General features: G+C 35.8%; 2 protein-coding genes across 2 annotated transcripts; both read right to left on the bottom strand.

The window, feature by feature from the left end:
• Positions 1-5323: 5323 nt before the first annotated feature.
• Positions 5324-10147, bottom strand: LOC107095729 (CD48 antigen-like). The gene is made up of 4 exons (XM_015391980.1): positions 9889-10147; positions 5809-5970; positions 5600-5728; positions 5324-5523 (listed from the first exon to the last, which is right to left on the bottom strand). The coding sequence occupies exons 1-4, from the start codon at positions 9965-9967 to the stop codon at positions 5324-5326; spliced, it is 570 nt and encodes a 189-aa protein (XP_015247466.1). The 5' UTR covers positions 9968-10147.
• Positions 10148-10965: 818 nt separating this feature from the next.
• On the bottom strand, positions 10966-14212 carry LOC107095728 (leukotriene-B4 omega-hydroxylase 3-like; the record flags this gene model as incomplete). Its single annotated transcript, XM_015391979.1, has 9 exons — positions 10966-11380; positions 11456-11538; positions 11621-11685; positions 11789-11922; positions 12358-12487; positions 13363-13429; positions 13499-13622; positions 13863-14009; positions 14091-14212. Coding segments are annotated over 9 exons (1092 nt in total), but the record flags the coding sequence as incomplete, so codon positions are not given.
• Between the last annotated feature and the right edge of the window lie 1089 nt (positions 14213-15301).

Below are 15301 nucleotides of genomic sequence, written 5' to 3'. Positions count from 1 at the left end.
GTCGATGCAATGAGCTGGTTTCCCTTAAAAAGAAAACCTTGAACCAATCTGACTGAATGATGTGGTTAAATTGTCTCTGTAAAGTGCCTTGAGATGACATGTGTTGTGAATTGGCGCTATATAAATGAACTGAATTGAATCGTTTTACTTCAGAAACATTTTAATGGTGTATCGCTAGTCCAACTCAATTATAAATATCTTGACTGAATGAAGAAAAAGCCCATTATACACTAAAATGCACCAACGTTCTGCTAAAATCACTATTGTATTCTGAACACAAGTTTTCTTAATCTTACCTATAACTGCTAAGTATTTTATGAGATACAGAGTTCAAGGTAATATACAATAAAAAGTAATTTGAAGGTGGTTTAACCTGCTTTATTATACAGTATATTACATACTGTTAGTATTGGTTTCATAGGAGTTTTTTTGTTGGGAAAATTCGATTCAGAGAAGTATTTCTTTAGCCTGAGTTTCCTATTTTCCAATTTATTTTGCATTTGTAATAATTATTTAAAATTTTGACTTTAATAATTAAGTGTTTACACAGAAAGAAGTGATCAAATACTATTAGTTACTACTTGTGTGGCCTTCTTACTGATTTCTTTTTACCTTTTGAGTAATTTTAATCGGAGGTATCTTTTTATTTGTACTTGAGTTAAAATATATTAAATTAGTTCTACTGTTGGTTGAATCAAACTTTAAGGAACTGAAAAACCTTAAACCGAAAAATTTGTCCGAACATCATTTAATACTTTCTATACAAGTTAAATGGAATTGAAGGATTAAAACAGTATATAATAATTATAAATACAATACAAATGTTTTTCTTATAAATAAAATGCATCTATATCTTACCATCCGTATTCTCTTTAAGTGCATGATGGGTGGCTCCGTTTGCTTCTTCAGCAGCTGCTTGTGGTTCTACGAATAAAAATACAAGTTCTAAATAAAACCTTTACATCCACAGGTTAGAAAAGTAGCTCAAAATGAAGGCTGAGACTTACGCTGTCCCTTAGTATTCCTCCAGAAATCTGAAAAAAAAAAAAAAGTATATAACCAGTGTATTTCAAAGCAAATTTCATAATCAAGGCAAATTTTGACCCTACATAAGAACAGAAGGGCGGAATATGGATTTTGCCAACTACTTACCAGCTTCCCAAGGATATGATGCTGCAGAAAGTTTGGTAAGAAACAAAGTTTATCTATAGGCAATTAAACATTTATCCAAACAATAAAAAAGAAAAAAAAATCCCTTTACAAGGGAAAATTATTCACATCATAGAAGCCAAATGCAATGTAATAGATAACAATCTATGGCAAAAAATTTGTTTTTATTATTTTTTATTGAAATTATTTAAATGAATTGTCTTATTGTTGCTTACATTTGTTGTAGAAGCACTCTCCTGAAAAAAGAGGGGGAAATTAGGATAATAACTTTAGACTGAAGACCAAAATGAAAATTACGCGAAATTACGTCAATGGATGAACTCATTACCCGTTTTCACTCTGTGTAAGATCCCCAACAGCAAAACAAGTGCTAAGAGGATGACGAAGACCGTGAGTCCTGCGGAAATCCTTGGGCCACTTTCTTGACTCTTTGGAGGAGCTGTTTTTAAAAAAAAAAAAAAAAAAAAAAAGAAATGAAGTACTCTTAAAAAAAAAAAAAAAAATAATAATTTTTGCCCTTTTGTTAAACTCACTCTGATGTCAGTAGTCATAATATTATTCCTCGTTGGTTTATAGTTGTACAATAACATAAATCATGCCCTTTGGGTATTTATCTGTGCAATTTTGCTTCATCTGCATCATTATACTGGAAAAATATAAAACTACAATAAAATAATTACCTGTAAAATGCCCTTACCTGACTTTCAAGAGACAATGTGCTTCATTTTTGTTTATGTCTTTATTAAAATGCATTGATATGAGGTTTAGTTTCCGGTCGTTTTTCCTTTGTACTGTATTATATCAGCAGATGGCAGGTACGATAATCAGGTAACTTGTGTTGAAGCAGCGCTCCCTCTTAATATGGGATTTTATTCCTGCTATTATATTTTATTTCACCATCTTGTTCAAGGTATCTTAAATCGTATATGATTCAAAACTAAAGCTAATGAGAACTAAACTGAAACTAAGAATTTTCAAAATAAGGAAAAAACTACATTAGCTAAAAAAAAATATATGAAAAAGAATTAAAAACAAGAACTCAAAACTTAATAAAAATCGATAAAAGGAAAATTTCAAAACTATTTAAGACTTGCTGCTATTCAAAATGGAAACAAGTTATAAAGGTAGATACCACAAAATGAATTTCATACATTTCACTTAGCAAATATATAAATGAACATAACCATTTTTCAAGAAGAATTTACTTTAATGCCTTAATAGGACCTCAGTACTCTATCATCATAGGCCTGCACATTATTATCAGTATGGCAACGTTCCATCAGTCTTTGTTGCTTTACTCATTTATTTTTTTGCAGCCTTATTTCCATTAATATGTATATAGTTATTTAAACGCAAAAGTTTTTTTCCCCCGTTGTTCACCCCTTGTTACTAAGTGAGTTAAATGTTAGTGTTAATTTCATGGATTGCAATATTTTGTCTTTTTTTTAGTCTAAGCAAGATACTTGCTAACTTAAATCTGACTAAATCTTTATTAAAAGCAGTTTATAGGACTAAAACTAAGCAAAAATATTCACTTAAATCATTAAAATTCTCATTATAAAATTTTGTCAATTTGATACGAATCTTGCGTATGATGTAAAATGAGACATTTAATTGATCAACAATGGCCTACCATCCCATTTCCCACGTTTTACTGATGCCAACAATATTTCCCCTTTTTGTTTTTTTTATTAAATACCATTAAAATACAGTGTCTATTGATGTATGGCCACAGTTATTCAATTAACTCTGTTGTTGATTGCTTGGTCTGTTTATGTTAGCTGCAAAACTGATTGAACCTGTTGATCTTGTCTTGAATTAGTGACATTAAGAAAGGGAGGCGTCCTTTGGGTGACACCTCCTTAATTGCAGCTACACGTTGTACAAGTCAAGTCAGAATGTGATGTCGGAGCCTGGCTTTTATGGGTAAGTATTATGAAATACCCCTGTACTTATCCAATCTGTCTTTATTCTATCATTTCCAAATCTCTTCTATGTACATAATAAACATGATAATTGTATATCTTGACAGAAGAACTCTGCTAATTAGATAAACAACTTGGGAAGACGTTTGTTTAAACACATAACAGGCAGGTAATATTAGGGTTAAACAGACTCTCAGATCATCATAAACATCAAACAAAAAAAAAATATATATATAAAATTTGCTTAGGATAAAAAAAAAAAAAAAAGAGAACTGATCACAGACAAAACGTTTAAGAGAGATAACTCACGAGTCAAAGGGTTGAGGAAGGGTTGGCTGCTTTCCTGACTGACTTTATTCTTCATCTTACAGAAATACTCTTTGACATCCAAATCTTTCTCCTTCAGGGACAAAAAAAAACAAAACAAAAAAACAGTATCAGCAAAATGGAAAAGAGATTAAAAAAACAAAAAAAAAAAACTAAAACATTCAATAGACTTTACAGCTGTTCAGCCTCTTGGAAGACAATTGCCAGAAATATTACGCCCCCCAAATCATTTAATGCTTCACACATTTCGATTGCCACAGAGGCATAAAATAAAATTAAAGCGGTTAGGAATGGAAGCGTCATCTAAGGGCATTCAAAAATCCCAGTTAAAGTGATCAGTATCACCAAATTACTGGGGGTGCACATGACAGACAACCTCAGCTGGACTATGAACACCGCCTCACTGGTTAAAAGGCCACAGAAGTGCATTGACTTCCTGCGGAGGGTGAGGAGAGCCCAACTGCCTTCGCCCATCCTCAGCATCTTCCACAGAAGCACCATAGAGAGCGTTCTGACCAGCTGTCTCACTGTGTGGTGTGGAGGCTGCAGCGCCTCAGACTGGAAGAACGTGAGAAGAGAGGATAACCAGGGATCCAGTTACAAATATATCTTACATTATTGGTAATAATAATAATAATTTTTTCTGCTGCCATTACCATCTGCCTTTTTGCACTAGCATAAGTATTGTTTATTTTATATTATTGTACATTTTATATTTTATTGTGAAATTGAATGTTTAAATTTTAGTATTAGGAACTGATCTTATCTGTTGTGCCTGTGCACTTTATCTGTTTCACTGTTGGTGAATGAGAAACGTCCTCTCGAGTCCTTGTATGTCTGGTGAATGTAAAGAATCGACATTAAAGGTGACTTTGACTTTGTAATGTTATAGGCCTATTGCATATTGAAAAAGTGTTGATCGGTATTGCGCCACAATAGGGAGATGGGGACTCCCCCCCCCCAAATATTGACAGGTATTTCGCATACTGCTCTACATCATATATTATTTTGCACCACCAACGTGGTTGAAACTTTAATGATCCTTCTAAATATGTCACAACTCAATATTATACTGCATTTTGCAGGATATTTAATGCCCTTTTGTGCCCCTTTCATGATGATTACTTCTGCACTTTATAAATGGTAATGTTCATTTCCCGGTTGTAAGCTGTAAGCAACTAAATTTGGTTTTGTATACACTCGGTGTAAACAAAATGACAAAGTTTTGTCTAAATCCAAGTCTGTTTAAGTCTAAGAATGCAAGTCTAGAGCTGTTCCTGAATGTCTGCCCTAATCACTATATAGGGCACTATATAGTGGTTACAGCATGTTAGATGAGCGTCTGAACTTCTAGGAGATGAAAAAGTAGTGGTGTGGAAATTTTCCACAATGCACCTTGAAAAGTAGTGATCATCCATGGTCAGTGGACAAGCAGATATATCCTGGAATGCTTTGCACAGAGAGTTCTCCTCACAAACTATCATGTGATTTGTTGTCACAGTGGCCGGCTGTTGCTACGCGACAGAGGCGACTGATAAAGATGGCACCGCGCAGTGGAGGCGGGGTTACGTGAACAACAGGGAGCGAAAAGTAGTGATCATCTGTCCGAATGGTCAGATAACCGAGTTCACTATAAAGTCCGCAATATAGTCCCTGCTCTATATTTTGATTGAGAGATTTAGGGTCTAGGGTGGACTTTCGGACACAACCTAGCTAAAAAAAATCTGCATCTGAACTTAGAAATGCTTTAATGAGAAAAAAAAAAAACAATAAGGGCCAATATCTTCATTTATACACTTCGGACAACCTCCTCAGAAGGGTTAGGGGTGTTATAGCTGCATTACATGGGAGGTGATTCAGTGCTTTTGACAATTGGTATCATTTGGGGTTTACATATTTTCTTAACCCATCTCCCACAGAATAACTGGAAATAATACCATGATCACATATTCTCTTCCCGTGTTAACTTCACTTCCATCTTTCTCAACCATCCACACGTAGTTCACTGGTTCCGCTCTGGTTGTGTTTCCCTCACAGGTTAGGGTACAGGAGTTTGAGTCTTGATGACACGTTGAATGAATGGTAGGGACAGGAACTGGAGCTGGTGTCAGAGAAAGATAAGAATCAATTGGGGTCTTGTTTTTTAGATGCAAAACCCAGAGCAAGTGTTGACTTACAGAGGACTTGAAGGCGAATGGAGTGATCACCAGGATTGCCGTTTATCTCGACCCTGTAAACATTGCTGTCTCCATATTGCAGGTTTGTGATTGTGAAATCTCCCGTCTTTTTGTTCAAGTCACTCCTACCTAGAAGTAAAACATAATAAAGAACATCATCTCTCATTTCACCAGAAGTTAACAAAACTAAACAGCACCTCCTCGTTTACCTTTAAATTCCCGATAAAATTCGAGTTGTCCATTTTCCAGTTCAGCAGCAAGATCCTGCCCAACTTTCCAGGTGATGGTTTGGATTTCAGGCATCACAGTACTGGCTTTTGGTTTGAGAGTAACCTCATCTCCAATCTTTGCATAGATTGTTTCTTCTTTAGCTAAAAAAAACAACAAAAATACTGTTTTAAAAAGTTTAATCTCATACAGTATCTCTAAAAATGTCTCTATTTGGTCTCTTGACTTATTTAACCCATTTTTTTTTTTACTTGTTAAAGTTGTTTTACTTTAGAAGTGTTCCAGGATTAATGAAGATAAAACAGCTTTTTTTTCTTTTTCATCAAAGATCACGTTTACATTTATATGAGCTTTATTGATAGGATCTTTCTTCTAATCCTGCTCTCTGGGGCTAGAGTTAAGGTCCTTGAAACAAGAAATATTGTTTCCAGTTTTTGCAGCATCACTGAAGACTAACTTTCTACAGGAACCTTGTAAAAGTATCAACCCCTTGTTTTTATTCTTCTTTTTTTTGCAACTGTTTCACACTCTTGAATTTGTGGGAAATCCTAATCTGTTGGTGTTATCGTCACCGATGAAGCTTATCCACAAGCTTTAGGAGTGATTACATTTCAGAGCACCTTTATTCAGATCCTCATTTGTCCAAAATCGATGTTTATGGACAATTCCTTGTCTTGAATTTGCTCCAATTAATACCAACATCATTCAGTTGGGTTGAGGTCAAGATTGCCAGACTTAAAAGCACATTCATCTCTTGAGCAGTTTTGTCTTTGTTTCCTTAAAATCAATGTCATCAGGACATACTGTCCAGATTGTAGTGATTTTCTCCTGCTCCACGCACATTCTTAAATAAATTGGCAATTGACAGGCTAAATGGAAGAAGGCAGAAATCTGAGGACAAGAAATGAAATCTGCTACAGATTTCAACTGGAGAACATTTCATACCTGAATCAAACACTTGAATATGAAAGCCTTGGAGATCTTTTATTTAGATCTAAAGCTATCGAATTTAATTACTATGCTTCTATTAATGTGCTGCTCTGCTGCTTCTTATCAAGAGAAAATAACAGGCTAATAGCAAGAAGCATTGTTACAACAACAACAAAAAAGAAAACAACCAGACATAAACTGATCTTTTTAATGCTAGGTAATTTTTTTTCTGTGTACGTGAATTTCCAAACAGCCAAATTCCTTAAAATCCTAGGCAAAAGACTATTGCAGCAGCCTTCTGTCAGACAAGTAACTAATTTTTACTTAGCAATATGTTGGGGAGGGGGAGCGGTGAGTTACAAGCTACGCATATCTAAAAAATCTGGAAAAATACATCCAGCTTTGTCGGATATGATGGAGAGCAAATGTGAAGACCAGTTTTTAAGTCCTGCAACTTATTATCAAATGGATTTCTGAACTTTGACGAAACCATTGATTAAGGTTCGCACTAGGGCTGATGATATTAGATTATTGAAATAATCTTCAACTAATATATTAATCTATTAATCGTTAACTGGAGTGTAAAGACTCTAAAACATGCTGACAGAGCATCCCACTTATATATATATATATATATATATATATATATATACACACTCTGCATTTTAGAAAAAGAAAACATTTTCCACTGTCAATATGCTCTATCCAGAACTCAAGTGGAAAAGTTTTTGTTTCCCATGGTTTAACTTCATTAACAATCTTCTTTAAGGAAGTTCGATTATAACTCTTGAAATAAAAATCAACAGATTCATTAATTTGCAAAATAATCATTAGTTGCAGCCCTACTTTGCACAATGATATGCTTTGATATGTAAACTACCCTATTGTAGCTGTAGTTCTAAGTCTTAAGGTGTTCCAAGAAGCGCCAGTCTCAAGTCTTTTACAACCTCTAACTCAGGAGTGTCAAAGGCTACGTTCACACTGCAGCCTGAAGTGATCCAAATCCAATTTTTTGGCCCATATGCGACCTGGATCTGATCATTTCATGACAGTCTGAACAACACCGATCCGATTTTTTTCAATGCGACCCAGGCCGCTTGGCTATGTGGTCCTGAATCCGATACGAATCTGATCTTTTCAAAGGCGACCTGTGTCTGAACGGCCAGGTCGCATTCATCCGACCTGAACGCCTATGAAGAAGTGGCAAGAAACACAACAACCATGGCGGACGATGATGTGGAGAGCAGTATTTATGTTTAACCATCTTGAAAAGATTGTGTTTATATGGTTGGAAAAGATTGCTAGATGTGCTCCGGCACTACATCCATGCTTAATTCCATAAAAAAGAAGCACGCTGGCCTGTGACATCATTGCGTCCTCTACTGGGCATGCTGGACACTTGTGTTGTATGACTACAGTTCATACAGGAGATCACATACAAGTTGCATATATAAGGAAATGTGAACAGCAACGCAAAAAAAAAAAAAAAATCAGATTTCACCAAGAAATCAGAATTGGGCATCAAGGCCTGCAGTGTGGACGTAGCCAAAGTGGCTCCAGAAAGGGCCGTGTGGCTGCAAGTCATGTTCAGATTTGACTCACTTGAAGAGATGACTGGAGTCTGGTGTGCTATTGCTTGGTTGGAAAGAAAACCTGCAGCCACACGACCCTTTTTGGAACCACTTTGACCCCCCTGCTTTAACTAATTTTTTCCCCTGATTCTTTGTGTCTTAATCTCCATCCATTTTCCCCATCACCTCCAACCAGCTTTCCTGCAACTACTTGTTCAGTTCTGGTCTAATCTGACCTCAACAACCTTCTCCATGTTAGCTCTGTTGCATACACTGTGATCTGAAAATAGACAAGAGTACAGTCTTTTTTTACCTGTCACACTTCAACAAGAAGAAATGATTGCTCTTACTTAACTGTTAACAAAAAAATCTCTGAAAATGAGAAAATAAAAACTGTCAATATCAGAATAAAGTTCTTGTTTAGTTCCAGAATATTTAGAGCTTCCATTAAAAGGAACAGCTAGTTGCCTAAACACTTGTCTGTAACCTGCCCCCATATAGTGTCATATTCCCCTTGAGAGAGCTGTGTTTGTGTTTAAAATGGTGATGTTAGTTGTCTCTATAGCTAAAGGTTCTCCAGTGGAAAAACTCTGCCAGACACTTCCACTATAACCTCACTGGATCAGAACCCACCATCAGGTGGCAGTTAAGGCTGATCAGGGATCTGATCAGGATACTTGATGTTGCCTTCCATCTTGCACCCCTGAGAATGAGCTGGAAAGTAGATCTCAGACACACAGGGATTACATTCAAACTCTACATCCTAATGATTCATTTGGCCAGTGTGTTGGACTTCCTTTGACCTTGACACAAACATTTTACTCCCCGAAGCCCGTAAGCAACATTATCTGGGTGAGCCCCATATGAAGTACAACAGCCTTTTCTATTGGTGTTGTGTTTAAACGGCTCATCATCATGTTAAAATCTGCCATGTGTTGGGGTATAAACACGGTCCGGTCAGTTAATCTAGCCTCAGGTGGGTTTAAGAGGAATTTTTCGCACCATTACATCTGCAAAGAGACTTCCTAGTCCATAATTGCGTAGGGGTCCGCTAGGTGTCAGTGAAGGGGCCCCTAAGAGGCCAGGGGCCCCTAAGCAACTGCAGTCTCTGCTACCGGATAGTTACACCATTGGTGATAAGTCAGTATAAATGGAAGAAAAATAATATTTACAGAATTATGACTGTTATCCTAGTATGTAGAAGCACTAAAGTCAGAAAGAGGTCAATAGTGGTGGTGGAATATTAATCCAGGACATCAAACCCTCTGCCTACTATATTTTTTCCCCCTGTTACCGGTAAATTAAATATAATTTTCATGGATCCTGATTCCTTTAGCTACAGCTTTTTAAAATGAATTTAAAAACTCCCTATAAGGATTTTCCCTCTGTCTTATCCTATAATCACTTTGGCATTTCAACTTTAATAGGCAACCATTTCCTCTTATTTGCTTCACCACGTTTTCTCCATTTTGTTTATTTATTTATCTATTTTTTTTTAAGAGTTGTATTCTATAACATGCAACAATGTTAACTTCACACTAGGAGGGAATCTGAACTCACCTGCAGCCAGACGGACGGACAGAAAAAGGACAAGCAACCCAGGGGCCAAAAGAGTTTGGATTGGAGAGAAGGAGGTCATGGCGTTAGTTTTTGAGGGTTGAAAACGAGGAAGTGTTCAAGTGCCGTCTACGATCCAAAGCAACATGTCACGCTACATTACCAAAAATGTTAAAAAGCATTTTACTTTACAGTTAACACCCTACTGCACGGTTTTTAGGGGAGACGCGATGCAAATGGCCGTTTGGAGACTCAGTAAAGTGAAACTAGGAAAAAAGGGAGTTGCCTATGAGAAGGCTCGAAGTCCCGCCTACAGGATATATGTATGAAATATAAATGCATTGATGTGAAGCAGACCTATTGTCAAATAAAAACTCGACAACGCCTGTTTTAACGTTACAAAAAAGGTTTATTTTCCCGTTAAAACATGATTAAGGATGGTCGAACATAGATTTTTTTTTTATCCCAGAAGGCATTTTTCTGCCATCTAGTGTTCAAAGATTGGAAATGCAGTCAGGTCTGACGTCAACGCCGTGAGTGAATTATCGACGTTCATTAGCAGACAAAGAAATAGAAATAAAAATGTTAAATAACTATTTATGTAAATAGTTAATATAAAAATAGATGAAGACGGAGGAGGTTGACTTTCTTTGCAAAAAAAGAAGATAAAAGAGGACAAAAAGAATGTTTTTAAATTATATCAATATATTTATTAAATGCAAAGATGATCATTTGAAAATGTACATTAATTAATATGATGCAAAAATATTTTTTTTAATGTAAGTTATCCATTTAATTCGTTGATTAAAACAAATCTTTGCAAATAACTTTCTTGACATTGATGTCAAGCTGACTTATTATTATTATTATTATTATTTATTAAATCTTGGCCCAATTAAATGCAATGATGATTATTTGGTTAATATATTTTTTGGTAATTAATTTTATTTAAGTTTTCTATTTATTTTGTTGATTAATACAAATCTTTACAAATAACTTTCTTGATCCTTTATTTATTAAAACAAGCATTTCCTTTTAAAAATATTTGAAGCAGTGATCATGTATATATATATATACATATATATAAATATATATGTATATATATGTATACATATATAAATATATATATTTTTTTATGTAAATCTTGCATTCACAATTACAAACATATTTTTTAGCCTAGAATTAAACTGAAGCAGAGCATTTGGCTACAGTCAAATGAGCAATCTCACATCGCATCTATGTGTTTCAATGAGACAAAAAAAAAATGTATATAGCTCATTTGTTTGGAGGTTCCCTTAAACATGATTCCTTCAGAGGTTCCAGCTGCATCCACAGGCCTCCTTCCGCACGCAGGACAAGTTGGGGGAGACGTCGCACTGTCCCCGAGCTGCTACTGCATTCAGGGTTAACACCCAAGGTCAGACGAAACTTCAGCAGGGTTAAAGCTAAGACGACTCGAAGCTCAGCCATGGCAAATTTCTGCCCAATGCAGTTCCTGTGAACGGAAATTGATACGATTTATATATTCGGTTATTCTGCATCTTCTTTTTTTTAAATGAGAAAAACAAACCTGGGACCAGAGGAGAAGGGGATGAAGCCATGAGAAGAGTGACTCTTTATGTTGGCTGGGTCAAAACGCAGAGGATCAAACTCCTTTAAAGCATATATTTATAAATCAAATTAGAGAACAAGAATTTTTTTTGTATATATTGTATATATTTTTAGAATGTCTTACATGTGGGTTACTCCAAACTTCAGGGTTGTGGTGTGTCCCATAAAGGCTAACCAAACAGATTACACCTTTAAGGCAAAAAACCAACAAACAAAGACAGTTATAAATCATGTCTTATTTACTAACTTGTTCAAATTGAGCACAGGTTGTAAAAAGCTCCCAGCATCTCACCCTCTGGTACCGTTAAATCTCCTGGCAGTGTCATGTCCTGGGTGTATTTCCTCGTTACAGCCTGGACTGGAGGGTGGAGTCTGAGGCTTTCTTTGATGCACATGGTGGTAAAAGAAAGGTTGGACAGATCTTCCCTTTAAGAGAAAAAGTGAATCAGTGCAAACATATCTAAAAATTATAATAATGCCTTAGAAAAACATGTATACCCCCTTGATTTTTGGCTAGTTTCTGGTCTTTCTAATCTTCTAGAAGGTTTTATTGTACAAAATTTTCCTTCATCCATCTACTTGTCAATTATAAACTGCTTCTCTACCCCTGCTCCTGAAAAACATCTTCCTAACTTTGAATCTTCTGCTCTTTTCAGATGATGGAATTAAAAGTTCTTCATGAGACATTTTAAATTTGGAAAATGCCTTAAAGTATCTCAAAAACTTTCTCCCTGATCTGTCAGCTGTGCTTCTTGCTCTTCATAAATCTTTTTTAAACTAATCCCCTCTAAAAAAACAACAACAAAAAAACTATGAGACTATCAAAGATCAGCTGGATGTTTACTGTGTGCATTTTCTAACCACTCTATTTCATCCCCACTCCGTCCCTCCATCAGCTCCATAACTTCCTGCCTGCATTTTTCCTGATAGTGTGGATGTCGAGCTAAATTGTAGAGCGTCCAGCATATCGCACTTGCTGTCGTATCATGTCCTGCGGGGAGAAAAAGAAGACTAATTGAATTTAGACCAGCATAAACAATTGAAGAACAATCCTTTTTTCCCCCTAGAAATCTGTTTAGCAATGAGTCTTTTTAGCTCCTCTGTCCCCTAAAAATCTATAATTTCTGGATTTACCAGCTTCTATACAGCCTGTTAGGAAGCAGCAGTCAGTATAGTGTTTAATTTCTGATAACAAATCCTCCTAATCAGAAAGTTAAGGTTTAAACTCTGTCTGAGCGAAACTTTTTATTTTGACTGAAGAAAATAAGAAAAAAAATGTCAATTTTGCAACCATAACCTTCAGTTGGTTATTTTTTTGTTTATTTTCTTTAACCAATTTAACAGGAACTATATTTTGCTAAATTAGTTGTGCTTATATCTCTAGGTTCACTATGGAATCCATCCTGAGTGCAAGTTAGAGTTGCCAATAAACCAAACAGTCATAGTTGTAGACTGTCAGAAGAAGAGGGAGTACCTGGAGTGTATCCATGTTTGTTCATGGAGAACATGCAAAATGCATGCAAGGTAAAAAACCTAAGCTGGGAATCAGATCAAGGACTTTCTTCGTACCATGCAAGTCAACAATGTTGAGAACTGACCAGCCATGCAGCTGATTTTATAAGCTTTTTTTAAGCTTCTGCATTAATAACAATCAATGTCTGTGTTTAATTCTCCTGCTTTCTTTGGCAAACTTCAGCTTTATGATGAGGATCCAGAAAAAATAAGGAGAGATCATTTAAATTTCCTAATTTTTTATTAAAGAAATATGATCTAATCTTATTTTATTTCATGGTGATTTAGGCTGCTGAGGCTTTGTTGTTGTAGTTCACACGTTTGGCCACAGATGGCGCTGTGTAGCCAACGTACCAGCAAACATGAACGTGTTGGCTTCGGCCTGTATTTCCTCATCTGTGAGTCCTTGTCCGTCTTCATCCTGTATTAATATAAAACAAATCCATGTATTATCATCATTATTTAATTTTTTTATGACAATGCAGCTCACCTTTGACAGAAGTATGATGTCGACGAAATCTTTCTTTTTCTGTGGGGCTGCGTTCGTTTGTGTCTCTGTCTCCCCCTGCTGGGCAATAAGGGCACGGCGCTTCTGCACAACATCCCTGGTGAACCTGCAAGATTTACAACATTTTGTGCCCATATAAACTTAAAATACATAAAGAAATATAGAATTGAATATTAGTGATAAGATATAGTAGATATTGTAATAGATTGTGGTGATCTTTAGCTATTTTAGCATATAATTTTTTTAAAATAAATACTGTAAATAGAATTCCAGCTATATAATTTGAAGGAAAATGTACATCAAACTGATATAAATCATAAAAGCACACATGAAATTGTGAAATTACCTCTGTACCACACCTAATGCTTGTTTAAATCTCTTTCCTTGCTGAGTTTTCCAGTAGATACAGTCCCAGTGGTGTAAAATGCGAAAGCGCCGATCTATCACCAGGTCGCTAAGCTCTACAATGGCAGAAACATACTCACTGCTGGACCTAAAAATAAAAAAAAGATGTGCTTATTTAGAGTCTAAATAAAGAGCAGAAACAGGAAGTTTTAATCAAAATAGTGCTTACTCCTGACAGTTGCTTTGGTAGCTGAAGGCGCACTTTAATAAGCTGTCCAGTGTCATCAGAGTGACATGGTCAAACAACTCTATGTTGGTTGTCCCTTCTGCCACCAGCCGCTGCCATTTATTCTGGACATTTAATAAGGGGACATGGAGACGGCATCAGAATTTTGAACGTTAAATGCTTTTCTAATATGTCCCATAATTAGTAGTGGTCTTTTTGTTGCAGAAATGTAGAAGTTTTTACGCTGATCATTTTTTCCGATATTAAAATGTGACAAAACAAACAAAGAGAATAAAATACAAGCAACATTTTTTTTTTCTTCAAAAGTTCAAATTGTGATCTTTTATACTGATTCAAGTAAGGGTACATAGAGAGCAGACTAAGAAAAACCCTCTGCTCCAAAAGTGACTCCTTCTAACATGTTGGGTTATAGCAGTTTCCCACATGGATGAACCTGATACCCTCAGGAAGAAAGTTTTATGGCCAGACAAGAGGAACTCAACCCGTTTGGGCCAAATGTGGAGGAAATTGTTGGAAGGCATCTAGTGGAGGCTTTACACCTAAGAACTTTGCACTAATTTTTGAGCATGATGGTGGCAGTATCATGATATGGGTAATACTGGTGCATTAAACAAAGGGGATGACAGACAGGGATGGCATTTTTTTTTTTTTTCAATTAGTACATATCACTGGGGTGATGTTATCTGTTGGTCCTTGTATTTTGTATGCAAAAACAACTAAATAACAAAAAGCCCTCCATTGTCCAATCACATGCTGCCGAGTCCTCTCACAGTTGTCCCACTCAGCAGTAGTCAAAGCCACTCCACTCGAGTCTAGGCTACTAATAAATTGATCTCATCAGGTGAACATGCAGATATGTAAATATGAGATTATTGTTTCTGAAACAAACTGTAAACTGACATAAAACACTTAATTAAATTTTTAATTCTTTTTTTAACAACTCAAAAAACAAAAAAAAAACAAAAAACAAAAAACACATAACTATTCTTCTCAATGACTTTTTAAGTTTCTAAACCTGTTAGGGGTGTTTTACTTTGAAAGTATAGTGGAGGATTTTCACAAATTTTTAAAAAGCTCCACCCTCTTCACTTTAAAAACAAAATGCACAAACCTGTATCGGCTCCCGAGAGGGTACGCCTATTAAGCGTGTGTGACAGCGTGCACAAGCCCATTTCTCCTCGTGCACGCTCTGT

The sequence above is a fragment of the Cyprinodon variegatus genome, unplaced genomic scaffold (assembly GCF_000732505.1).
Source record: "Cyprinodon variegatus isolate N-32 unplaced genomic scaffold, C_variegatus-1.0 Scaffold568, whole genome shotgun sequence".
In the NCBI taxonomy this organism is placed as follows: Eukaryota; Metazoa; Chordata; class Actinopteri; order Cyprinodontiformes; family Cyprinodontidae; genus Cyprinodon; species Cyprinodon variegatus.
The sequence above is the reverse complement of the archived record's forward strand: the minus strand, read 5'-3'. Positions and strand labels throughout refer to the sequence as shown.